Genomic DNA, 26,799 nt, shown 5'->3' with positions numbered 1-26,799 from the left:
TTGAACTCGTTGAACTTGTGTCTATATCTCCACTCTGAACCACATCTGGCTTTTTGGCTGTTTAGATATCTACATGAAATTAAAAAAGAGGAAAAGGTGATCTGTTAATTCAGCAGCTGAAAGAAGGATAAACAAAGATTCAGTCACTATAAGGAAGTGACACATACGCAAAACGGGAAGTGAACAGTGTATCTCTCTTAAAGAAGTCAGAAACGTTGACAGTCGAGGGCGAGAGAACAAGAGAGAGAGACGGAGAGGCACGATGGCTGAATTCAGACGGATTCAAATAACTTTATTTGTGATTCTGCTGCTTCAGTTTACAGGTAAGGACCCAAAACACATACATGACTAAAAGAAATGTTAATGATATTATTTAAGTGACTAACATTGATAAAAATGAAATAGCCAAGTGTGTTTGTTTTGAAAATGGTGTGTCGAGTGGATTTTGAGGCAAGTTTGCTGATCTCTGTTGTAATTAATGATAATCCTCTCACATAACCTAACTATACACATAAAGGCCACATTCTTATCTCAGTTATATTTGTCTCATCTTAAACAGAGGAGGCTGGACTAAACCCCCTCTACATCACTGTCAGAGCTGGAGAAGAAGTCACTCTGCCTTGTGAAAATGGGATTATTCAGGACAACTGTGACAAAACTCTTTGGCTTTCTAGTCGTAATGGGGCAATAGTAGAGCTGGTTAATCGTGGACAAATTAATGATGGGGTGAGTGTTACAGAAAAATGTTCTCTGGTTATAAAGAAGGTCACAGAGGAGGATGCTGGTCATTACTTCTGTCAGCGACAACAAGGTCCAGTTGCTCTGGTTTATCTGTCTGTTGTTACCAGTGAGTATTTCCATCATAATGTTTACTGTCTTGTTAGAACAATATACTGAAAAATGACAATAATTATCATTACAGTGATGAAGTTAATTTAACTCTTGTTGTCTTTCTTTCTCAATATCTCCATCTTCACCAGTGGAAGAACAGAAGAACACTGATGATACAGTCACCTTGATCTGCTCTGTGTTGACATATAAGTGTGACCACTCAGTGAAGTGGTTGTATGAGGGGAATGAGACTGATGTGGAGATAACACCTCATAACTGTTCAGCCAGTGTGTCATTTCCTCCTCATCTTAATCAGAAGTTACTGAAGTGTAACGTGACAGATAAGAAGAATGGAAACACGCTGCTGTGTAATGTCAGCCCCCAGTCCTCTTGTAAGAAAACAGGTACAGTTGGTTTTATTTGATGTATTTAAAATTTTAAGATTACATTATTATTTCTTGTTTAGTCTCGTCAGACGATAAACGTGAGGTATTTCATCACCATTTGTTGTGTTTTCTTATTTCATATATTCCAAACAATCAAAAGGAAGCACAACAGAGGGAAAAGACAATACATTGTCTGCAAATGACACTGCATCAATACAAGGTAGTCTCTCTCTCTCTCTCTCTCTCTCTCTCTTTTTTTTTCTCTCTCTCCATATGAAGCCTAAAGTATGAATGCCAGACCGACACATGGCTGCAAATGGAGATATTCATGTTGGAGAAAGCACGCTTGTTCTCTTTGAGCTACAGGATTTTGAATTGAACAGAAAGCTGCAGCCCAAATATATTTCATGTTTTTATTGTCTTCAGACTGGTGGAGGGTCATCATGGTGTCTGTGGGTTTAGCAGCACTCATAATAACTGTTGTGGTGGTCAACATATGGATGAGAACTAAAGGTGAGAACATTCCCAGATGTCATCTTTAGAAGAAGATTTAATGAATGTCTAATGAACAAGAACAATTGATGAACGTAGATTTACATCGTGGAAACTAAAGTCTGCTCTTTTTTTGTCTTTTCAGGAAACAGAACAGAGATGGATGGCAATGCTGTGAGTTTTAAAACTGAATAATTAAACGCTTGTGTTTGTGATATTTCACTATTTACAATAAGAATAAACAGTGCTGACTGGATTGTTTTGAGTCTAAGCTGCAGCAACAAAGGAGATTTATTTGTTCCATTTGATCTCAGAATCTCCAGTGTGTTATGTTGTTTTTCACAGGAGCATCATGATGAAGATGAAGGTACAGTGACCTATGAAAACGTTGGAGAACCTTCTGTTTCTATCAGACTCCACTGATCAACAACTTCAACATCAACTTACCAGAAAAAAAGAAAAACTGTTTTGAAACATAATTTTGAGTTTCATCTAAAAACTGAAGTGTAACTTGTATTTCAGTTTAATCACATCTTGATGTTAAGATTTGACTCATTGCTTTTAAAGATAAAGCTTTGCTCAAGTTTTAAAATCTCTGTGTATAGATGTATTAGAAATTAAGAAAAGAGAAACTTTATTGTCATACTTTTATATACAATTCAGTAGCCTAGAAATGTCATTTGCAGCCAGTTTCCGTCTAGCCACTCTCTGCTGGCTTGCGAACTCTGGCCGGGCCAATCACATTAGGGCTGTTTGAGGAAATACCAAAATTTGAATATAATTCGAATAGTAAAAAAATCAATACTATTCGAATGCTGAAATTACTATTCGAATGTGACTTTTTTTTATAAATATGTTGGCTAACGTTAGCTAATCTCCCTCTTCTCGCCTTGACCTACCCGCATGTGTGATTCTTGTCACGCCGTATGAACAATAACAGCAGGAGCGAGAAACACAAGGCATTGTGAGGTCTAACATTACGTACCGAGTAACGTTAGTACAACATCACAGAGCTAACGTTACGTAGCGAGTAACGTTAGTACACGGGGGAGTGACAGGATCCAGCTGGAAATCGTAAGGAGGACGGGAAATAGTTTTAACATGACTTTAAAATCTCCTAACCTGACTCCGCCAGATGGATCGCTTCGCATTTGCTCGGCATATCCATCTGGGAACTTTCCGTTGGAGAACTTTTGGGAAGGGGCGGAAATACTGGTTAGTTAGTTACTGGTCTATCACCTATGTTGGTGATAGACGGGCCAAATCAACCAATCAGATCCACGAAGCGTATGAAAATACAACCACAAGCCCGCCCCTGCTGCTGCAGGCAAAGCATAGCTCGTTAGCTCAGCATGCAAGCAACCTGTCGGTAAAGGATATTTGCCATTTGTGTAATGAGAATTTAGGAATAAAAGGCACCCTTTCAGGTTCCCGGACCATATTCCAAAAGAAGGATCCAAGAGAAAAAAAAGCATTAGCTAGCGGCTAACAGAATTAGGGCTACCGCTGTCTGAAAATACTGGTTAGCTGATTAGATAAACCATCTTTCTATCACCACCTAACCCACCTCAAAACCAACGCTGATTGGCCCGGTCGTTTGGCTAATGGCTCCAAATTTTCTCGATCTCAGGATGCCAGGACGGTCTCACGAGGCTAAAAATCTCCACCCACCGAGCCAAAATGCTAACGTTATCAATAGTTAGCTCGTTCTGGTTTCCTAACTGCGTCAGGAGGTAATGTTAGCGTAGCTGGGAGCTTCATGGAGAAAGCTACAGTTTATGTTAGCTCCCCTACAGCTGTCAGAGTTAGCTTCCACGTCATATTATCTTCTTACAGCTGTATTCTCAGTAATGTGACAATCTGCTGGAATCAGGTTGGTGATAAATCACTAAAATAGCAGTGACAGCACCGTTTGGCTTGGTTATTAATGCCGTTAGCATCGTTTGTTACTTACCTAGTTTATGACAAATGGTTTCGGTTGTGCTTCCTAACATGATGTCATTGTGCTAACCGAGCACCGTTAGACTTTACAACAGAGCCGCTTCACTTGTTAGATCATGTTTCATTCAAGAGTTCTCTGTTGATTTGTGTTTGTCGCTGTTTGCGCTGTGTGCTCGTGGTGGAAAATGAATGTAAACAAAGTTGCGTACAGGTCGCCTCGAGGCCAATCTATAATGTTAGAAGTCCCTCTAGTGGACAGAATGTGTAACAACAACCACATGCTTGTAGTGGTATTAACAATGCATAAGCCTGAGTAGTGTAGAACATATTTAACAGGCTGCAATTGAGCATTAAATATTCAAATATTATTTGAAGATTAAAAAAAATCCCAAATGGAATTTGATAGTATTATAGAGGAAGATTGACAGCTCTAAATCACATAGTGTATAGAGTTGGTGGGCAGGCTTATGGCTGCTGCTGCTGGCGAAAAGCAGTCTTTCGAATCGGCTTTGGCCGTGACTCTGGAAGACTTGGAGTTCAGCTTTTCTTTGAGAAAAGAACAAAGAACGGCACAGAAGTCATTCTTAAAAAAGGAAAATGTGTTCAGAGTTTTGCCGCCCGGATACGGCAAAAGTTGAATCTATCAACTAGCGTTGCTCTGCCTGGTTGTAATGCTATCCTATTGCGTGCAGAGGGAATTTGAAAGACAACCATTTATCCCGCCCCTCGGATTGAGCCCTGCCAATGGTGAGTTCAGATTAACAAGCACGACCATGGCCAGAAGGAGGAATAGCTCCTAAATGTCTTTTGAGCATCTAGATCAGGGGTCACCAACCTTTTTGAAACTGAGAGCTACTTCATGGGTATTGAGTCATCCGAAGGGCTACCAGTTTGATACACTCTTCTGAAATAACAAATGTGCTCAGTTTAATTAGTTTAATATGATTATTAATGATTAATGATACTCATCTATGTGAAGACACTGATCATGTTCATGATTTCTCACAATAATTATAAACAATGACATAACAAGGTGGGAAACAGATAATATCAATATTCAATTTTCATTTTTAGAACAGGCCTGAGGGCTACTCATGTGGTCCTTGGGGGCTACCTGGTGCCCACGGCCACCGTGTTGGTGACCCCTGATCTAGACTATATTCTCATCTATCAATGCCACTCTTCGTGGTTCTGAAGTAGCAGATGGATTTCTTTGTTTTTGTTTTTAAGATTATTTTTGGGGCTTTTTTTGTCTTTTAAAGTGGCTACAATAAATGTTCCTATGGTAACAATGTATATGACAATGACAATGTGGCAATGAAAAAGGGACTGCTCATTGTGATGAACCTACAAAGAATTATCAGCTGAATCTGCTGCTCCCTTATGCTTTACAGAGCTTCATAGTGAGTTTCAGCTCATTGTTTTGCTGTCTGGCCAAAAACTTTACTGTTTTGTTTCACACTCAGCAATCTCAGAGCCTCATTTTCCAACACAAAAGGCTTTAAAAAGCCATTGTACACTCCCTGCTCAGCAGCAAACAGCAGACAGACACAGTTAGAGACTAGCTGGTGAACAAAGTGGAGCATTGAGCAGCCAAAGAAACACCACTCCAAAAGCTTCTGCATCTCTGCGTCTGCTGGATGTGTAAATCAGCAAGCGATTGCTAACAAGTTCACCATCATACTCACAGATTTAGTCCTGGTGATTGGTGATTCCTTCACTTGTCCTCTATCGCCACCATCAGACCAACATGTCAACTTCACTCACAAGACTTTTCATGATCTAATGAGCAGATAAAAGCTGCAGCAAAGTGAACATGTCAGTTGTTACATGGCTGCAAAATCTGCACTTTCACAACCAGGTTACTTTGTTTCACAATTTAATATTATCCATGTTGTGTTGAATTTACTGTACAGTAAAGGCTGATTTATGCTTCTGCATCGAATCGACGGCGTACCCCCGCAGACCCCTCTACGTCGCTGCGAACCCCCCTCCAAGCCCTCCGCCGTAGCTCGACGTGCACCTCTAAAAATTTGTAACTTTGGTCGAGGCGACGCAGACCACGAAGACTGTGATTGGTTAACTCGTCCTGTGTGTTGATAGTCGGTGTTTCAAGCAGCCTACTGTGGGGAGTAGCAACATGCTAGTTCACTGACATAAGCTTTGCAAATAAACTCAGACATATTTTGATATGATATGTCAATGACGGGGTTATCCGTTTGTAAACTGCCTGCTAACATAACATAAACTGGCTGGCAGACACCTCGCAAAAGCCACACACCCCCTAGCGTTATGGTGGTGAAATTCACAGCGATTCAAAGCAACCCCGACGCAGAACTCCCAAAGGGTCACTATGCCGTTGTAGCGACAGCGTAGCTACGGCGTGGAGTTGACGCAGAAGCATTAAACAGCCTTAAGTTGGGTGCTGTTTCCTTCTTACTTCTCAGGTACGGATTAGAAATGATGATGATGAGGATGATGAAGGTGATTCAGTGACCTACAGCTCTGTGAAAGCTTCCTCCTCTCCTGCCGGAGCCTCTGCTGATCCCAGCACCCTCTACGCCGCCGTTATCAGAGCAAACAAATAAGAGACCACAGCACCCAAGAGACATTTTAAAGCTTTGGATATTCACTGGTGTTTTGGAGTAAATATTGGAATCTTCACCTGTCAGCTTAACTCATAATGAACAGATCTCTAAAAACTTCACCAACCAGGGAAATCTTCAAAGATCAGCAATCTCCAAAGTTTATTTTCATAAACCTATTTCTTTTCAGTAACAATCCTTTAAGCTGGAAGCTCTGACTGTGACTGTCTGACCACGATTAGAACTAAACTGTGATCGTTCTAACTGCTGAACATGATTCTGTTGTCCTCTGTTCTCTGTTGTGTTGTTGTTGTTGTTTTTAAATCATGCTTTTGTATTATATACAAACAAGGTACAAAGATTTAGTGAAAACATAAAAACTGTCAATACAGATGTACTAAATATAAATACACAGAGAGGAACAAAGGAAGGTAAAGCAGTTCCCTGAGGATATTTATGCAAGATATAATAACATCACAATAATAATTCATTTTTATTCATAACTCTCCTGTAAACCTGTTCATTGGAAGCTTATGTTTTTTTTTTTTATTTTGTCGTGTGGTTTTAAATGAGCTTTCAGCCTTAATAGAGTCTCTTTTTTGTAAGTGAGAATTATATAATCTGCAAATAAAGAATTGCTTTATATCAACTCATGCGTTGTGTTTTGTATAACTGTTCTGTGCATTTTACTGTTCATTTTCTTTGCTTTTATTTCTTTAATTATGTCAAAGTGAATTATTCAGGATACAGAATTTAACTCTGTCCTTACTGTTACTGTCCAGCAAAGACGTAACCTGTCATTGTTCATGTCCACACCTTTATGTTTAGGTAGGACCACTCTAATAGAAACACATGCTCAGAGTTTAGAACATGCTGCTCATAAAGCCAGCTGAGAAGACTGAATTAATATTGTGATGTTAATATGTTTTGTATTGCAACATAAAGAGCCAAACACCATCATACCCCTGAATCAAAAAAAAATATTAACATGACAAATTGATCCACTTTGTCTTTGGTGGTCTTCTTTTAAATATGTGGCTCCAGTATCACTAGCTAAGCATCAAACTGAGTCACTGACATGATGAAGTAAACTTTGAGTCGATAGGGAGAATCCCACAGCTCTGTGATAAGGAGGAGGAACTCTCCTTGCTCTTTGTGCAGTCTCAGGATTGGATGGACCCAATAGTTGCTATTTCTTTTTCTCTGTTTTAAAAGAGAGAAGACAACAAAATTATCTTCACTGCTTGAACACACCACTTTGCATTGTTTTGCGACATTCGTTGCAAAATAGTTTTGCAAGGGATTAATTAATACACATCGGCCTGAGTGTGCAAGGTTTCTGTGTGTGTGACGACTTTTCAGAATGACAGATATGAAAAAAACGCATTCAAAAATTTCGGACTCAAAGTGCAAGGACCTTAGTCCATAATAAACAGATCTCTAAAACCTCACTAACCAGGAACATCCTCAAAGATCAGCAATATCTGAAGTTCATTTTCAGAAACCTATTTCTTTTCAGTAACAATCCTTAAAGCTAAAATACTGTATCTGACTGTTGACCACGATTAGAAATAAACTGTGAGCTGATTCTAACTGTATAAAATGGTCCTGTTGTGTCATATGTTTTACCCATGCTTTGTGTTTGAATATATAACACAGATTTCAAACGATTTTTAATTGGTAAAGTGATCTCTTTCAAAGTGAATTCATCCACTTCAGCACCATGAACAGCGACATTACAAACCTCTTCATAAATGAGCGCCTGAATTCTAAATTGATGTTTTTGGAAACATGATAAGAACATATTTTATTTTTTTACTTTTATTTTTTAGCATGATCTTTTATTTTTCAGTGAGGTGTTGAAAGTGAATTATTCAGGATACAGAATGTAATGTGTCCTTACTTTTACTGTCCAGCAAAGACCTAACCTGTCATTCTTTATTTCTGTGGTCCTGGTTCTGTGGTTTAAGGCTATTGTATTTATATTTATATGTTTTCAGTATTAATTGTTGCACATGTTGTTTTTTGTATGTCCTGTTAAGTGCTCAAATGTACGGAGCCCCTTAAGGGACATGATTCATTTTTTCATGCGCACGAGAAACCTTCTGCTCTGCACGCAAAAGCATCTCAAGCTCACAAGAAACCCATTTAAGGCTAGCCAAATGATGCTAAGAAAGTGCTGCTAATGATATGTGGCTGAAGTTAATGGGCGTTTCTCAATACCAAGAATGCAAAGTACGGACTTGTGTTCTTGGGGAGAACGTTCTTGCTGGTTGTTCTTGGAAGAATAAACTCGCAAGTTCACAAGCACAGAAAACGCTGTTAACAGTTTGAGACGATGCGTTCTTCCTGTTATTGCTCAACACTCCCAGCACAGAGGCCACCTGCAGGGCTCCAAAATACCAGCTAGATATAAAAACCACAACAATATAACCACTTTGTATTAAAACAATCTCCGGAGAAGAAAACCTCATAATGCTACAACTATTGCAATAATATTGAAAAATAAAACTAATTGAGCTTTAATTTTATTGTTTATGGTTTAGCTCAAACACCCTTTACTTATTCAAAAGAGTGGAACGCGATCCCTGTTATTGTGTATAAGTTTAAGTCAGTTTAAATTAAAAAAATAAATAGGCATATGCACTGGTGTGTCCTATGTGTTCCTATTAGTATTATGTGGAATTATCATTTCTATATTATTGTAGTGCACTGTATATGCCCAGGGAGATTTACGGGACCGGTCTAAAAGACCTCCGGGGTCCTACAGCGGGGTCTCCGAGTGTGATTGTCCGAGCGCCGAGCTAGTGGCCCCGGCAGGCGTAAGCTGGCGGCCGCGTCAATTTATGGAGCTCTGAAAACTCAGAAAACTTTGGAGCAAATTGTCAATTCAGCAAAGATTTTCGCAAGACTGCCTATATTCGAAATCTAAACCTTTCATTTCTCGCTTAAAATGTTCTCAGAAGTGAATTTATTGATGAATAAGATGGCGAAAATTGTTAAAATTGTCCCGTTTTTGGGCTGTCTATGTACTGGAAATCCAACCATCATTGAATGCCGAAATGAATGTTGGGATACAGGTGCTGCGAAGTTCATACAAGTTACCAACCGATGTATCCTCGGTAAATGGGCATGTCAAGAATACATCCGGGAATTTTAACTGTTCTTGGCGAAATGGGAACTTGTGTATTGGGACAGTACTTTGGCAACACGAGATGACGTTTCACAGGGACACAAGAACACAAGTCAATAGAAGAACACGTATTGGGATACGCCCCTTGTTTCACTTTCACAGCATGGAATCGGTTAACACTAACCTTATCATCTTTAAGTTTGTCAATGACACTATCGGGTATTTGGTTGCGTTTTCAGGAAGATGAATACCTCCTCCTCGGCAGATATTCTGACTGCTACTCAGATTGGCTTCTCCTGAGCACAAAAAAAGTATCTTGATCGCACCAGAAAAAAAAAAAAAAAACATGTCCTGCTAGGGGCGCCATACAAGAGCAAACGAGTGGTATGTGGTTGTGTATTTGATTGTGTTGTGTGTATTTGCAGCACGTTTGCTAAATGCTACGCATGTGTGTTTTCTTAATTTGCTTGTTTTTGGTCTATTTGCATGTGTGCATGCTTTTATGAATACCTCCTCCTTGGCAGATATTCTGACTGCTACTCAGATTGGTTTCTGCTGAGCACGAAAAACGTATCTTGATCACACCAGAAAAAAAAATATGCCCTTGCAGGGGCTCCGTACAAAAGCAAACGAGGGGATTAAATGAATTGTCACACTTGAGAGTCGTATTAAACAGTTGAATGAATGGAAACTGGGATAATCCAGATCTACGGTGGCTGACAGGGGCAAACTCACTGCAATTTAAGAAAACACAAGGAAATAGACAGTTTACACAACGCATGCAGCATTTTTCTGTTGCATTTGTTTTTGGAGTTTGTGTGCTTTTCATTTTGCATCGTTTCTGTATTTGCAGCACGCTTGCATATTTGATTGTGTTGTGTGTATATGCATCGCATTTGGTGAATTCTGCGCAATGTGTTGTCAAATTAATGAAGATATTTTCTTTGTTTGCTTGTGTTTGGTCTATTTGCATGCGGGTTTTTTTAGTTACAGTGCATTTGCCCCTGTCGGTCACCGTACAGATGGGTTAAGATTCACTTTCTTTCTTCTGCTGCTGTAAAGGTAATGTTACCGGCTGCAGCTGCTCCAGGTCAGTGGGAATGTTTTCCCCTCCTGTTGCTTCCATTGTGGTGACGGTGACACGGACGTGACACATTTAGTTGGGGGGTGGATGGTAACATTCACCAACTAATACAACTCAGTTACAGTTCTCACCTGATACAAACAATGTTCCTCTTTAAGGATGACTGAAGGAGTTTGGTCGTCAGTCCAGTCAGAGCAGCAGATTCTCTCCACACGTTAAAACTCTTTCTCTTGAAGGTACAAAAAGAAGTCAGAAAAGTTGGTAAGGTCATAGAAAGTGACCTAAATTTAACCAGCCACATCAGCAGGGTTACTGTCACTTTAAAATATGGCGAGAGTTAAAGCATTTCTGTCAGATCAATAAAATAAAATGTGTCCATACCTTTATGTTTAGGGAGGAGTACTGTAAAAGAGACAGATGCTTATCATGTGAGGGTAAAACCTGCAGAGCTCTGCTGCTGGTGTTAACCACATTCTCACCAAAACACTTCCCCTTCAGTTCTCAGAAAACAACACTAAGCTGCATGAGGAACCAACAAACCACTAACATTTTTAATGAAAAGGTGTTTGGTCAAAAGACAGAGCAACAGATTCTCTCCTCATCATCTGTGGGGCTGAGAACTCGTCTGAAAACTCATCAGTGGCTCAAGTACTTTAACTCCACACTGAACCACATCTGGATGTCTGTTTAGATATCGTCAAGAAATTAAAAAGATGAAAAGTTGATCTGTGAATTCAGCAGCTGAAAGGAAGGATAAAAAAAGATGTAGTCACTGTAAGGAAGTTACACTTTACTCAGAACAGGAAGTAAACGCTGTATCTCTCCTAAAGAAGTCAGAAACGTTGACAGTCGGAAAGTTAGCTGTTTGTTTTGAAAATGGTGTGTCGAGTGGATTTTGATTAAGGCAAGTTTGCTGATCTCTGTTGTAATTAATGATCACCTCCTACATAACCTACCTAACTATAAACATAAAGGCCAAATTCTTATCTCCATCATGTTTGTTTCATCTTCAACAGCAGTAGCTGGACAAAACCCCCTCTCCTTCACTGTCAGAGCTGGAGATGAAGTCACTCTGCCTTGTGAAAATATGATAATTCAGGACCACTGTGACCAAACTACTTGGCTTTCTAGTCGTAATGGGGGAACAGTAGAGCTGGTTAATCTTGGACAGATTAAAGATGGGATTCCCAAAGCTAAATCAGACAGACTGAGTGTTAAAGAGAAATGTTCTCTGGTTATAAAGAAGGTCACAAAGGAGGATGTTAGTCGTTACACCTGCAGACAGATCAACAGATATGGACAACAACAAGGTCCAGATGCTGTGGTTCATCTGTCTGTTGTTACCAGTGAGTTTTTACATCATAATGTTTACTAACTGTCTTGTTAGAACAATATACTAAAACATTACAATAATTATGATTACAGTGATGACGTTAATTTAACTCTTGTTGTCTTTCTCTCTCATTATCTCCATCTTCACCAGTGGTAGAACAGAAGAACACTGATGATACAGTCACCTTGATCTGCTCTGTGTTTACATATGCTGGGTGTGATCACTCAGTGAAGTGGCTGTATGAGGGGAATGAGAATGACGTGGAGATAACACCTCTTACCTGTTCAGCCAGTGTGACATTTCCTCCTCATCTTAATCAGAAGTTACTGAAGTGTAACGTGACAGATAAGAAGAATGGAAACACGCTGCTGTGTAATGTCGGCCCCAGTATTCTTGTAAGAAACCAGGTACAGTTGGTTTTATTTGATGAATTTAAAGTTTTAAGATTACATTATTTTTATTGTGTAGTCTCGTCAGACAGTAAACGTGAGGTATTTCATCACCATTTGTTGTGTTTTGTTGTTTCATATCTTCCAAACAATCAAAAGGAAGCACAACAGTGGGAAAAGACAATACATCGTTCCAAATGATGACACTCCATCAATACAAGGTAGTCTCTCTCTCTGTCTCTCTCTCTCTCTCTCTCTCTCTCTCTCTCCTTATGAAGCCTAAAGTATGAATATCAGACCAACACGTGGCTGCTAATGGAGATATTCACGTTGGAGAAAGCCCGTTTGTTCTCTTTGAGCTACAGGATTTTGAATAGAACAGAAAGCTGCAGCCCAAATATATTTCATATTTTTATTCTCTTCAGACTGGTGGAGGGTCATCATGGTGTCTGTGGGTTTAGCAGCACTCATAATAACTGTTGTGGTGGTCAACATATGGATGAGAACTAAAGGTGAGAACATTCACAGATATCATTTTTAGAAGAAGATTTAATGAATGTCTAATGAACAAGAACAATTGATGAATGTAGATTTACAGCGTGGAAACTAAAGTCTGCTCTTGTTTTGTCTTTTCAGGAAACAGAACCCAGATGGATGGCAATGCTGTGAGTTTTAAAACTGAATAATCAAACGCTTGTGTTTGTGATATTTCTCTATTTACAATAAGAATAAACAGTGCTGACTGGATTGTTTGGAGTCTAAGTGGCTGCAGCAACAAAGGAGATTTATTTGTTCCATTTGATCTCAGAATCTCCAGTGTGTTGTGTTGTTTTTCACAGGAGCATCGTGATGAAGATGAAGGTACAGTGACCTATGAAAACGCTGGAGAACCTTCTGCTTCTATCAGACTCCACTGATCAACAACTTCAACATCAACTCACCAGAAAAAGAGAAAAACTCTAACATCATTTTGAGTCGTATCTAAAAACTGAAGTGTAACTTGCAGTTTAACAATGACGTCTTGATGTTAGGATTTGACTCATTGCTTTTAAAGGTAAAGCTTTGCTCAAGTTTTTAAATATATGTGTATATATGTATTACAAATTAAGATGAGAGAAAATGTATTGTCATCCTTTTATATACAATGCAGTAGCCTAGAAATCTAGATGCACGCTAGCGGCAGCAAATATAATCTGCAGCCAGGGTCAGTCTAGCAACTCTCCGTTGGCTTGCGAGCTGGAAAAACCAAATTCTGGCCGGGCCAATCACATCGTGTATAGAGTCAGTGGGCGGGCTTATTGCTGGCGAACAGCATAATCTTTTGTTTGAGAAAAGAACAAAGAACGACACTGAAGTCATTCTTAAAAAAGGAAGATGTGTTCGGAGTTTTGCCGACCGGATACGGCAAAAGTTGAATCTACCAACTAGTGTTGCTCTGATTGGTTGTAGCGCTATCCTATTGGTGCAGAGGGAATTTGAAAGACAACCGTTTTTCCCGCCCCTCGGATTGAGCCCTGCCAATAGTGCGTTCCCAGACCCAACATCTGGATGTGGGTCTGGCTTGTCAGACTAACAATGCAGTACAGTCCATAGAGGATCAGAAACGTGTTCTCTAGTCCCGGTGCAAAACACAAGAATGAACAAATCAACATACGGTGAAAACAACAAGATGCAAAACAGTTACAGAACAAGATACAAGACAAGGAACACACATTTAGTGAAATAATAGAAAAATATAAATACAGGGGAATATATAAATACACAGAGTGAAAATAAATGGAAACAAATGTAAAGCAGTTCCCTGATAATATGTATGTAATATAATAACAGTAACCCATTTTAATTCATAATTCTGTTGTAAACATGTTCATTGGAAGTCTAATATGATGTTTTACACATTGTTGTGTGGTTTTGAATGAGCTTTCAGCCCTAATAGTGTCTCTTTATTATAAGTGAGAATGATATAGTCTGCAAATAAATAAAGTGCTTCATAATAACTCATGCATTGTGTTTTGTATAACTGTTTTGTAGTTTACAGGTCATTTTATTCGCTATTATTTCTTTAACTGTGTCTCAGTGAATTATTCAGGATACAGAATGTAACTCTGTCCTTACTGTTACTGTCCAGCAAAGATAGAACCTGTCAGTGTTTATTTCTGGGGTCCTGCTGCACTCCAGATGGTTTCTGGTTGAAATTTCTGGCACATTCCCAATTTTGTTCAAATCTAAATTTTTCAATATAGAGTATAATTTGTGTTGGTTTAACATAAAAAGATGAACAAATGATATGGACATCTTCAAGGGACAGTTATTGGGCGTTTTCTTTTCAAACTCTACATGCTCACACCTGCTCAATTTGGCAAAACAGTTCAATCTCTCACTATAATTATACAGAAATTCCATTCATTTGAATTCCATTCAATTAAACAGAAGTAAAAGCAGCCAGTGCTTGTGTTAAAACCCTTTCTGTCAACCCTGTGAAAACCAAGCCATGTCTGAGCAGTTTTGGCTCCTGTCACATTATGACTCACTGTGGGCTCATTTTTCACTCAATCTGCAAGTCTGGAATCTCAGATTAACAAACACAACCATGGCCAGAAGCAGGAAGAGCTCCTAAATGTCTTTTGAGCATCTAGACTATATTTTGATCTATCAATGCCGCTGTCCGTGGTTCTGAAGTAGCAGATGGATTTCTTTGTTTTTGTTTTTAAGATAATTTTTTGGGCTTTTATTTTGCCTTTACAGTGGCTACAATCAATATTCCTATGGTAACAATATATGACAATGAATATGTGGTAATGAAAAGGGGTTGCTCATTGTGATGAACCTACAAAGAATGATCAGCTGAATCTGCTGCTCCCTTCAGCTTTACAGAGCTTCATAGTGAGTTTCAGCTCATTGTTTTGCTGTCTGGCCAAAAACTTTACTGTTCTGTTTCACACTCAGCGCTCTCAGAGCCTCATTTTCCAACACAAAAGACTTTAAAAAGCCATCGTACACTCCCTGCTCAGCAGCAAACAGCAGACAGACACAGTTAGAGACCAGCTGGTGAACAAAGTGGAGTGTTGGCTGTACATCATTCACACAACAAATTATTTACACTTTTACAAACGTAACACCAGCGGTGGAATGTAACTAAGTACATTTACTCAAGTACTGTACTCAAGTCCAAATGTTGCGGTACTTGTACTTTACTTGAGTCTTTTCATGCCACTTTCTACTTCTACTCCGCTACATTTCAGAGAGAAATATTGTACTTTTTACTCTTCTACTTTCATCTGACAGCTTTAGTTACTAGTTTTGAGTACTTTTACTTTTAATACTTTAAGTACATTTTCCTTAAATAATTTTCCTTAAGTAACATTTTCAATGCAGGACTTTTACTTGTGTCATAATATTTGTACAGTGTGGTATTAGTACCTGTACTTAAAGGTGGTTTAGGATAGGTTACAATATTTTTTGTCTCGTTTTGTTTGAAAATACTTCGAACGTCAACAAGAAGTGATGTCACCCAACATCGCTTAGAGCACCTTTAAGTAAAGGATATGAATACTTCTTCCACCCCCTGGGACCCCACCCCCCGCCCGACTGATTATCAGTCCCCCCTGTGCTACCCCACTTAAACAAATCCTGGAGTCCCCCCTGCCTGAGAGCCTTATCTGGTCCTCATCATCAGAGGGTAAAACCTGCAGAGCTCTGCTGCTGCTGTTAACCACATTCTCACCGAAACACTTCCTCTTCAGTTCTTAGAAAACACCACTAAGCTGCAAAGAGCAACCAACAAACCACTAAAACATCATCATTTTCCCTGTATGGGCGTATTGCACCGGGGGCGTCAGGTGTCAAATTCTGGTGGGCGAGCAGTTTGACTAATTTCTGCATTTATGTGTCGTCACCATGAAGCTTTTGCTCTGTATTTTAAGGACATCGTTGCACGATCGCGTTTGCAACTTAACTTCCTCAGAACTTTTTTCAAGACGTCATAAACATCATTGTCACAAATGTACTTTAGAACCAAGTATTAGATGAGAGAAAACTGTGTGGAAATGTATGGGGAATCCTGTTAAATCTAATATCTTCGTCTATCTAAAAAATCTGCTCATATTAATGTTTCTCATGTTTCATTCAGAAAGGTAAGTCGTACACTTTTCATTCACTTAGCTCAACTTTCAATTGTATTGAGAATTAGTTATTAAAATGCAAATACCCCTGTGGACAGAGAGTGAGAACAACCATGGCACCCCTTTCCAAAGGTATTCTATTAATGCAGGTTGTGAGTATAGACAGGAAGTGTTTGATTCTGAAACAGCACTATAGAAGTGACTGTGGTTGTGTTGTGGTTTTGGAGGCTGGGTGAGTAGAGACGATCACTGTCAACTCCCACAACTCAGATCTCAGCTGATACTCTACAGCTTTATTTATAACTTTGACCTCAAGCTTCTCTTGTTGAACTCGTTGAACTTGTGTCTTTTATCTCCACACTGAACCACATCTGGCTTTTTGGCTGTTTAGATATCTATATGAAATTCAAAAGAGGAAAAGTTGATCTTTCTACGTGAATTCAACAACTGACAGAATGAGAAAAAAAAAGATTCAGTCACTATAAGGAAGTGACACTTACGAAAAGGGGAAGTAACCGCTGTATCTCTCCTAAAGAAGTCAGAAACGTTGACAGTCGTGGGCGAGAGAACAAGAGAGAGAGACGGAGAGGCACGATGGCTGAATTCAGACGGATTCAAATAACTTTATTTGTGATTCTGCTGCTTCAGTTTACAGGTAAGGACCCAAAACACATACATGACGAAAAGAAATGTTAATGATATTATTTGAATAACTAATTTGATTTAAGGTAAACAGCCGCCAAGTTTGCTGTTTGTTTTGAATATGGTGATTGTCGGAGTTTGATTAAGGCGTTTGCTGATCTTTGTTGTAATTTAATGATCATCCTCTCACATAACTAACTATAAACATAAATGCCAAATTCTTATCTCGGTTATGTTTGTCTCATCTTCAACAGCAGTAGCTGGACAAAATCCCCTCTACATCACTGTCAGAGCTGGAGATGAAGTCACTCTGCCTTGTGAATATGTGATAATTAAGGATAACTGTGACCAAACTGTCTGGCTTTGGAGTCATAAAGGGGAAGCAGCAGTAAGCGCTGATAGAGCTTGGACGACAGATTAAAGTTGAGATTCCCAAAGCTAAATCAGACAGACTGAGTGTTACAGAGAAATGTTCTCTGGTTATGAAGAGAATGTCACAGGGGAGGATGTTAGTCGTTACACCTGCAGACAGTTCAACAAATCAGGAGGCCACAACAAGGTCCAGATGCTGTGGTTCATCTGTCTGTTGTCAACAGTGAGTATTTACATCATAATGTTTACTAACTGTCTTGTTAGAACAATATACTGAAATATGACAATAATTATGATTACAGTGATGAAGTTAATTTGACTCTTGTTGTCTTTCTCTCTCAATATCTCCATCTTCACCAGTGGTAGAACAGAAGAACACTGATGATACAGTCACCTTGATCTGCTCTGTGTTGACTGATGCTCGGTGTGATCACACAGTGAAGTGGCTCTATGAGGGGAATGAGACTGATGTGGAGATAACACCTCTTACCTGTTCAGCCAGTGTGTCATTTCCTCCTCATCTTAATCAGAAGTTACTGAAGTGTAACGTGACAGATAAGAAGAATGGAAACACGTTGCTGTATAATGTCGGCCCCCAGTCTTTGCAAGAAACCAGGTACAGTTGGTTTTATTTGATGCATTTAAACTGTTTTAAGATGAAATTATTCGTTGTTGTTTAGTCTCTTCAGATAGTAAATATGAAGTATTATAACACCATTTGTTGTGTTTTGTTGTTTTATATATTCCAAACATCAAAAGGAAGCACAACAGTGGGAACAGATAACACATCACCACAACACAGGTAGTTACTTAAAATCAGACTCTCTCCCTTCTCTCTCTCTCTCTCTCTCTCTCTCTCTCCTCTCTCTCTCTCTCTCTCTCTCAATTCAAATTGCTTTATTGGCGTGACTGTCAGAAATAACAATATTGTCAAAGCATCAAGGATAATAAGATGAGAAAAAATACATGCATACAATCCATTGAGTAAACTAAAATATAAATTTAAAAACAAAAGAAAAACGTGAAAACAACATCAGTATATCAATATAACATTAAACAAAACAAACCAAACAACAAAAATGTAAGAAAGAAAACAAACACATTAGCTCCCTCTGTCTCTCTGTCTCTCTGTTTCTCTAGCTCTCTCTCTCTTTCTCTCTCTGTCTTTCTGTCTCTCTCTCTTCTCTCTGAGCGGATGTGTGTGTGCAGAGTGAGTCTAATGAGTGTTTGAGTTTCTATCTTTGTTTTTCTGTTTATTTGGGGTTTAGTATGTGTTTATTTGGTTGTGTGGTTGTTAGTTATTAGTTGGTGGAGGGTTTCGGGTAGTTTGGTTGTCAGCCGGGTATCATGCCCGTGGTTGGAGAAGCTAACATGCCGACATGCGGTGAGGATTTCCCCGCATGTGGGCTGTTGAGTGGAGGAGGCCAGCTCTGCTGTCGGGGAGGTTGTGGGCTTTGACAGTGTGAAGTCTGCCTCCCGTATGAACAGGGCAGCGGTTATTTTCCTGGATGATGTGGCGAAGGTTGACACTGTGGTGGAGAAAGGTGTTGTGATCCGGGATACTTTCACCCCGGTTCTCCCGCTGGTGAGCCCAGCTAAACGGATCACGATTTCAAACGCACCTCCGTTTATTAAAACTGATGATTTGGCCAAAGAGCTGTCGCGGTACGGCCAGCTGATGTCTCCCATTAAAATGGTTCTTCAAGCCCCCGAAACTCAAACACGTAGTGTGTCCCAGAAGACAAGTCTTCATGATTTTTAAAGACAACGCGGCTGATTTAAATTTAACGTTCAGTTGAAGGCTTCAGTTATGTTGTTTTTGCGACTTCTGATACCATGAAGTGGGGAGGAGGGTCATTTGGTCCGTTCTTGTCCGCGCCGGCCAGCTCCCACACACACGGGCCGGGCGGTTCGGCCGATCTGGCCCCTGGTCCCGCTGCGTCGGGCGGGCCGGCCGACCGGGCCGCAGCCGCCTCCGGGGACTCAAACTCGGATGTTGCGCCACCTGCGGCTGAATCAGACTCAGCAGGTGCGCAACAGTGTGCAGAAACTGCACAGGTAACCGAGGTAGACACGCAGGAAAAAGAGAAAGATGTTGAACATAGTGAGTGTGGAAATGAGACTGTAAACGAAGGACATGCCCATTCTAATGAGAAAGCAGAAAATAACAAACAGACAGGGGAAAAGAAAGGCAGTGCAAAAGAGAAAAAGCTGCAGTCAGAATGTTACAAATGTGGTTGATGATGTTTTGGCTGAGAATATGTCCGAAGAGATGGAGATCACTAAAAGATCCAGCAAAAGAAAAAGCAGTTCTAACAAAGAGCAGAGTGAGGCAAAAGCTAAAAAGCTGCTAGAGGATCTGTGTGATGAGGATGAGGATGATGAGGAGGAATGTGAGTGGACATCATCCCAAGTAGAGGAGTTAACTCTTTATCCTCTGGAGAAGATCAAGTTCTTGCAGGACACTAAAGGGATCAAGGCGGTTAAGACGGAGCAGTTTTTCCCTGATCTGAGAGGGTTTATCAGGTCTGATCTGAGAGGGTTTATCAGGTCTGATCTGAGAGGGTTTATCAGGTCTGATCTGAGAGGGTTTATCAGGTCTGATCTGAGAGGGTTTATCAGGTCTGATCTGAGAGGGTTTATCAGGTCTGATCTGAGAGGGTTTATCAGGTCTGATCTGAGAGGGTTTATCAGGTCTGATCTGAGAGGGTTTATCAGGTCTGATCTGAGAGGGTTTATCGGGTCTATATCAAAGAATGGTAACTAAAGTCAGAGCTCAACTCATTGAGGATGATGACTAAAATACACTATACTAATATAATGTTTCTCCACATACATACATTGTGTGTGTTTTTGCTCTTTTCCTTTTAATGGCGGATTTAAAAATTGGATCCTTAAACATTAATGGAGCAAGAAGTGATGTAAAAAGGGCTTCTCTGTTTAAACTGATGGAGTTAAAAAACCTTGATGTTATTTTTGTGCAGGAGACTCACAGTGATGTGGAGAATGAGAGTGAGTGGAAGAAGCAGTGGCCGGGGGAGGTTATTCTCAGCCATAAGGCCTCCAACAGTGGGGGGTCGGGGTGCTCTTCTCTAAGGGCTTTCGCCCTGCTCCTTTAGTGTGGAGGAGATCATGTGTGGGCGTATTATAAAAATTAAGGTTCAGTATGAAAATGTTAAACTTGTCTTTGTAAATGCGCATCGCTCAGTTTCGCCATTTAACGAATGACATTTTTAAACCTTTTGTGTGATGTCATTCAGGATTGTACTGATGATTTTTTGTTTTGGGAGGTGATTTTAACTGCACAGAGAATCCCAGTTTAGACTGTAATCACCTGGAGCCTCATCCTGCTTCCTCAGCCCGACTCAGGCGTCTGATGGAGAGCTGTGAGCTGAAGGATGTGTGGAGAGGTTTTAACATCAACGACAGGCAGTAAACCTGGGGCCTGTTTCACAAAAAGCAGAATATATAAATCCAGGATAACTGATAAAGCGAGGCTTGACCTAGTCTAATCAGTGCATCCTGGCTTGGTGCGCTTCACGAAGGCCAAGCCAGGCTGAGGAGGAGCGACTAGGTCGAGCCAGGCTGAAGTAATTCAGATAGATGCGCCGCCAGGGCTTTCCTCAAAAGACTGCGAGGTCGATCACAGATTTACTGATGCCAAAATGGAGAATACGCGTTGTACATACTTTATACAGAGTGAGCAGCAGCTTCTTGTGGAAGTATGACGACGTGAAACACATTATTTGTATAAAAGAAAAGAAACACGCCGCGTAATGAAACAGCGAGAAAGCGTAGCAGACGAATACGGACCGAATTAAATGCGAATTGTAGCCTAAATATATCCATTAACTGACCACGGCTCTGAATTGAAGCCGCTATAATCATTCCATTCAAGGATTAGGCTACTAATCATTTTCACACATTAACAGTTGTACTCTTTGCCTTAAAAGTGAGCAGAAGATAATGTTACTCGGGAATTTACAATGAAGATCAATTTTCTACAACGCCAGAATATGATGCGTAAATATCTCTTTCACTCTGTTCCTCCCTCTCTCTCATGGGCTAAAATATAAGTTTCCTAAGTAATATTAACTTCCACTGCTTCGCTTTTAATGCAAAGTGTACAACTGTTCGTTTTGCAAATGACAGTGACTCAGTGAATGGTTTCAGTTAAGACAGTAGTTCATAAATGTATATTTTTAGGCTATCATTCAGTCGGTCCGATATCCGCAACGCTTTTCTCGGCGTTTCATTTTTTATTTTTTATAGAGGCCGAGTTTCCTTCTCTACATATATGCCTTGCTCCCTGTATATATGGACATAGAAAATAAAGACACTGAAGAAATTGGACTCTAAAATCTAGAAACTATGAAGATAATTAAGTGATAAATTCCATGCACACTGAATGGAACAGAGTGATATTCATCAGTTATTTCCCCCAAATATGAGGTCAAAACCATTGAGGTGTCCTCTCCCTGTTGTTACATGAATGTACAGTAGCCTACATCACTAGATAGTTACTGGTCCAGTGAACTAAGACTATCATTTGGGAGGATTGTACAATTAGGATATGTTCTTAAATTGTACAATCCTCCCAAATTATAGTCCCAGTTTACTGGACAACATAAATTGTGTGCTAAGAATGCCAAATACAATGCACATGGAAGTGGAACAAACATGATCCTTATTGTTAAAGAATTAAAAAAAATTAATCAACTAAAATAATTCAAGGTGCATTGGTCAACTATAGAAATGTACAGCATTGTATGTGTTGCCCTTAGTAACAGACTTCATTTAAAAACACATCTGAAATTGTATCAGCCTTTTCTAATTATCTCAACAACTGCCATAATATATTCATCAAACTTCTAACAACAATATGAACAGCAGTCTTCATACAGCAATATAACAGTAACAATGACTGTCACATGAATAATTATAAATAAAAAAATAATGGTCACAACTTTAAATAATAACAGTACTTAAATAAACAGCAATATGCACCTGTTGTATTTTAATCCAGGCTGATAATAACAATAGGGTAAAACCTCTGCTGGGTGATCAGAAAAGGCTCCAGGATTAAATAAATCCTGGCTGTTAGCCTGGTCAGGAGCAGGCTAGCTGTACAGAATAAATCTCCATGGTGATTTATGTGCCTCCGCTTTCGTGAAACCGAATCAAGGCTTAATTCATCCAGGATAAGTGGGAAATCCCGGCTTAATCCCTTATCTTGGTTTTGTGAAACAGGCCCCTGAGTCATTCCAGAGAAAACATGTTGTCTTTGGCCAGGCTGGACGGTTTTATTGTTTTAAACACCATTTTGGTGTCTTTAAAAAATGTGTAATTACTCTTGTTGGTTTTACTGACCATTGTCTTGTCCAGTGCTCTGTTTATATTCAAAATGTAAAATTGCACAGCGCATATTGGCACTTTAATACTGGACTTTTAAATGATAACTCTTTTAAAGAGGCGTTTGAGTGTGTGTGGTGTATACACCGGAGTCATAAGTCCAGTTTCCCATCGTTGCAGCAGTAGAGGGATGTTGGAAATGTTCAGGTGAAACTTTTTGTCAGCAATATACTCACAGTGTCACCAAGCACATTACCAGGTCTCTTCAAGACCTAGAGTTCTACAAAGACCTGTTCAAAGAGGAGTATGTGGAAGATGCTGAGTCAGCTGTGTCTTTCTATGCTGGGCTTCCTCAGGTGGGTGCTGACAACAACACCATGCTGGAAGATCTACTGTCCCTAATTTAATTGTATGTTGCTCTGATGAGCCTGGGGAACGGTAAGGCACCAGGCATTGACGGTCTGCCTGTGGATTTCTACAAGACCCTCTGGCCAGTGATTGGTGAAGATCTGCTGGAGGTGTTTCAGGACAGTTTGAGTAGAGGACGTCTGCCGCTGAGCTGCAGAAGGGCAGTCGTTACCCTGCTGCCAAAGAAAGGAGATTTACAGGAATTAAAGAACTGGAGACCTGTTTCTCTGCTGTGTGGGGACTACAAGATCCTGTCTAAAGCTCTTGTTTTGAAGTGGTTCATGTCGACCAGACTTACTGTGTGCCCGGCAGGTTAATGAGTGATAATATCACTTTAATTCGGCATGTTTTGGACGTCTCTGGCTTACTGATCTTATTTCCATAGACCAGGAAAAGGCTTTTCAAAAACATCAGTATTTGTGGCAAACGCTCAATGCTTTTGACTTCAGCCCAGGTTTCATAGCTAAGATTCAGGTACTGTACCGTGACATTGTGAGCTTTTAATGGAACTTTTGGAAAGGAACTTTTAGGTGTGTGTTTTCCTGGGTGTTCTTCAGCAGTCAAAATATCAGCTTATGCAGACGATGTCATGGTTGTTTTGAACAAGCAAACAGATATCGACACTTTGGTAGAGAATGTGAGCGTCTTTAATCATATTTCTTCTGCTAAAGTTAACTGGGCTAAGAGTGAAGGAGAGATGGGTCCAAGGTGACTCCTTACACTGGCTGCTACAGGAACCGGTGGTGTACGGAGAACGGTTGGATTACCCTTGCTGGGCTGGTTCTGCCATCAGGGAGGTGTTCTGCATAGTACGGTGCTCACGCTGGGAAATGTGGTGGATATCACAGGACCAAAACTAAACAATGCTACTGCTTTTGCAGCTGTTCTGGGTGTGAGATCAGTCAGAATCATCACAAAACTGTTGGATCACTGGAAATACAATCTGTCTGGACATGAATCCATAACATTGGAGGAATATAATGTTGGTCTGATTACACCTCAATCTGACGATTCCCTCCCTGATTTATGTGTCCATCCCAGTCTTGATAACTATGTTGGTTGTTTTTTGGATGTAAAGCACTGCACTTTAGACCTGAAAATAAAATGATGGTGCTGTGTTTAAATAAGGGTAAGTTTCATGAACGGGTTGACACACCCGTACGAGGACATCTGGGTTGGCGGCTGATGTCCAACTTGCGTGGAGGAGTTTATACAAACCACCATTAACTAAAAGAGTAGCTGACCTACAGTGGAGAGTGTTACACGGGATAATGGCAGTCAACAAGTTTGTCATTAGTCCTGGGGTTAGCAACCAATGTCCTTATTGTGATGAAACAGAAACTGTGTTTCATTGTTATTCTGAGTGTGTGCGCCTGCTGCCGTTTTTCTTGTTGCTGGAGAAGCAGTTCAGTAAGGTAGGGAGGTTTTCTCCAAACAAATGTTCATCCTTGGGTTCAGGTACAGTAAGTTTGCTAAACATAAATGCCAGCTGTTAAACTTCATCTTGGGCCAATCAAAGATGGCTGTGTACGTGAGCAGGAAGAGGAAGGTGGATGAATCTGTCTATATTAATGTGAATCTACTGTTTACTCAGATGGTGAAAGCCAGAATCAGGATTGACTTTAATTATTATAAAGAGATGAAGGATGTGGATCAGTTCAGTGTGACCTGGGCCCATGGTGATGTGTTTTGCTCTGTTGAAGGAGACCAACTCATCTTTTCTCAGGAGGTGATGTCATGTATTTAAGTGTATATGTATGTATTTTTATTTTGGATTGTTGAAAGAGAGATTATTTTGTAAATAACGAGATGGAACACTCTCTATATCTCTCTGTGTCTCTCTCTCTCTCTCTCTCTCTCTCTCTCTCTCTCTCTCTCTCTCTCTCTCTCTCTCTCTCTTATGAAGCCTAAACTATGAATGTCAGACTAGGGCTGGGCAATGTATCAATCTGATATCGATATCCTGATATGAGACTAGATATGGTCTTTGATTTTGGATATCTTAATATCGTGATATGACATAATTTTTGTCTTTTCCTGGTTTTAAAGGCTGCATAACAGTAAAGTGATGTACTTTGAACTTACCAGATTGTTCTAGCTGATTTATTATTTGCCTCTTCTTCACTTAGACATTATATCCACATTACTGATGATTATTTATCTAAAATCTAAAAATGTTCACGTTGGAGAAAGCACATTTGTTCTCTTTGAGCTACAGGATTTTGAATAGAACAGAAAGCTGCAGCCCAAATATATTTCCTGTTTTTATTGTCTTCAGACTGGTGGAGGGTCATCATGGTGTCTGTGGGTTTAGCAGCACTCATAATAACTGTTGTGGCGGTCAACATATGGATGAGAACTAAAGGTGAGAACATTCACTGATGTCATTTTTAGAAGAAGATTTAATGAATGTCTAATGAACAAGAACAATTGATGAACGTAGATTTACAGCGTGGAAACTAAAGTCTGCTCTTTTTTTATCTTTTCAGGAAACAGAACAGAGATGGATGGCAATGCTGTGAGTTTTAAAACTGAATAATCAAACGCTTGTGATTGTGATATTTCACTATTTACAATAAGAATAAACAGTGCTGACTGGATTGTTTTGAGTCTAAGTGGCTGCAGCAACAAAGGAGATTTATTTGTTCCATTTGATCTCAGAATCTCCAGTGTGTTGTGTTGTTTTTCACAGGAGCATCATGATGAAGATGAAGGTACAGTGACCTATGAAAACGTTGGAGAACCTTCTGTTTCTATCAGACTCCACTGATCAACACCTTCAACATCAACTCACCAGAAAAAAAAGAAAAACTGTAACATCATTTTGAGTCATATCTAAAAACTGAAGTGTAACTTGTATTTCAGTTTAACAATTATGTCTTGATGTTAGGATTTGACTCATTGCTTTTAAAGGTAAAGCTTTGCTCAAGTTTTTAAATCTCATTAGAAATTAAGATAAGAGAAACTTTATTGTCATCCTTTTATATACAATGCAGTAGCCTAGAAATCTAGATGCACCCTAGTGGCAGCAAATATAATTTGCAGCCAGGGTCAGTCTAGCAACTCTCTGTTGGCTTGCGAGCTGGAAAAACCAAACTCTAGTCAGGCCAATCACATTGTGTATAGTGTCAGTGGGCGGGCTTATGGCCGCTGCTGCTGGTGAACAGCGGTCTTTTGAATCGGCTTTGGCTGCGCCTCTGGAAGAATTGGAGTTAAGCTTTTCTTTGAGAAGAGAATAAAGAACGGCACTGAAGTCATTCTTAAAAAAGGAAGATGTGTTCAGAGGTTTGCCGACCAGATACGGCAAAAGTTGAATGTATCAACCAGTGTTGCTCTGCCTGGTTGTAGTTCTATCCTATTGCGTGCAGAGGGAATTTGAAAGACAACCGTTTATCCCGCCCCTCGGATTGAGCCCTGCCAATGGTGAGTTCCCAGACCCAACATCTGGATGTGGGTCTGGCTTGTCAGGCTAACAATGCAGTACAGTCCATATAGGATCAGAAACGTGTTCTCTAGTCCTGGTGCAAAACAAAAGAATGAACAAATCAACATGAGGTGAAAACAACAAGATACAAAACAGTTACAGAACAAGATCCAAGACAAGGAACAAACATTTAGTGAAATAATAGAAAAATATACATACAGGGGAAAATATAAATACACAGAGTGAAAATAAATGGAAACAAATGTAAAGCAGTTCCCTGATAATATGTATGTAATATAATAACAG

General features: G+C 39.8%; 1 protein-coding gene and 2 long non-coding RNA genes across 3 annotated transcripts in view; all 3 read left to right on the top strand.

Moving 5' to 3' along the window:
• The window catches only part of LOC120546885, a 75,085-nt gene that overhangs the window by 494 nt on the left and 47,792 nt on the right, over positions 1–26,799 (top strand). Inside the window, exons 2-3 of the mRNA XM_039782140.1 lie at positions 66–323; positions 11,469–11,798. Coding sequence (XP_039638074.1) covers positions 263–323; positions 11,469–11,798 — 391 coding nt within the window. The 5' untranslated portion in view covers positions 66–262. The remainder of the gene's footprint in view (positions 1–65; positions 324–11,468; positions 11,799–26,799) is intronic.
• On the top strand, positions 12,513–13,574 carry LOC120546891. The gene is made up of 3 exons (XR_005636978.1): positions 12,513–12,686; positions 12,811–12,839; positions 13,014–13,574. It is a non-coding gene; the product is annotated as an uncharacterized LOC120546891 (long non-coding RNA).
• Positions 25,339–25,819, top strand: LOC120546893. Its single transcript, XR_005636980.1, has 3 exons — positions 25,339–25,434; positions 25,559–25,587; positions 25,762–25,819. It is a non-coding gene; the product is annotated as an uncharacterized LOC120546893 (long non-coding RNA).

The sequence above is a fragment of the Perca fluviatilis genome, chromosome 18, assembly GCF_010015445.1.
Source record: "Perca fluviatilis chromosome 18, GENO_Pfluv_1.0, whole genome shotgun sequence".
NCBI lineage: Eukaryota > Metazoa > Chordata > Actinopteri > Perciformes > Percidae > Perca > Perca fluviatilis.
The sequence above is the reverse complement of the archived record's forward strand: the minus strand, read 5'-3'. Positions and strand labels throughout refer to the sequence as shown.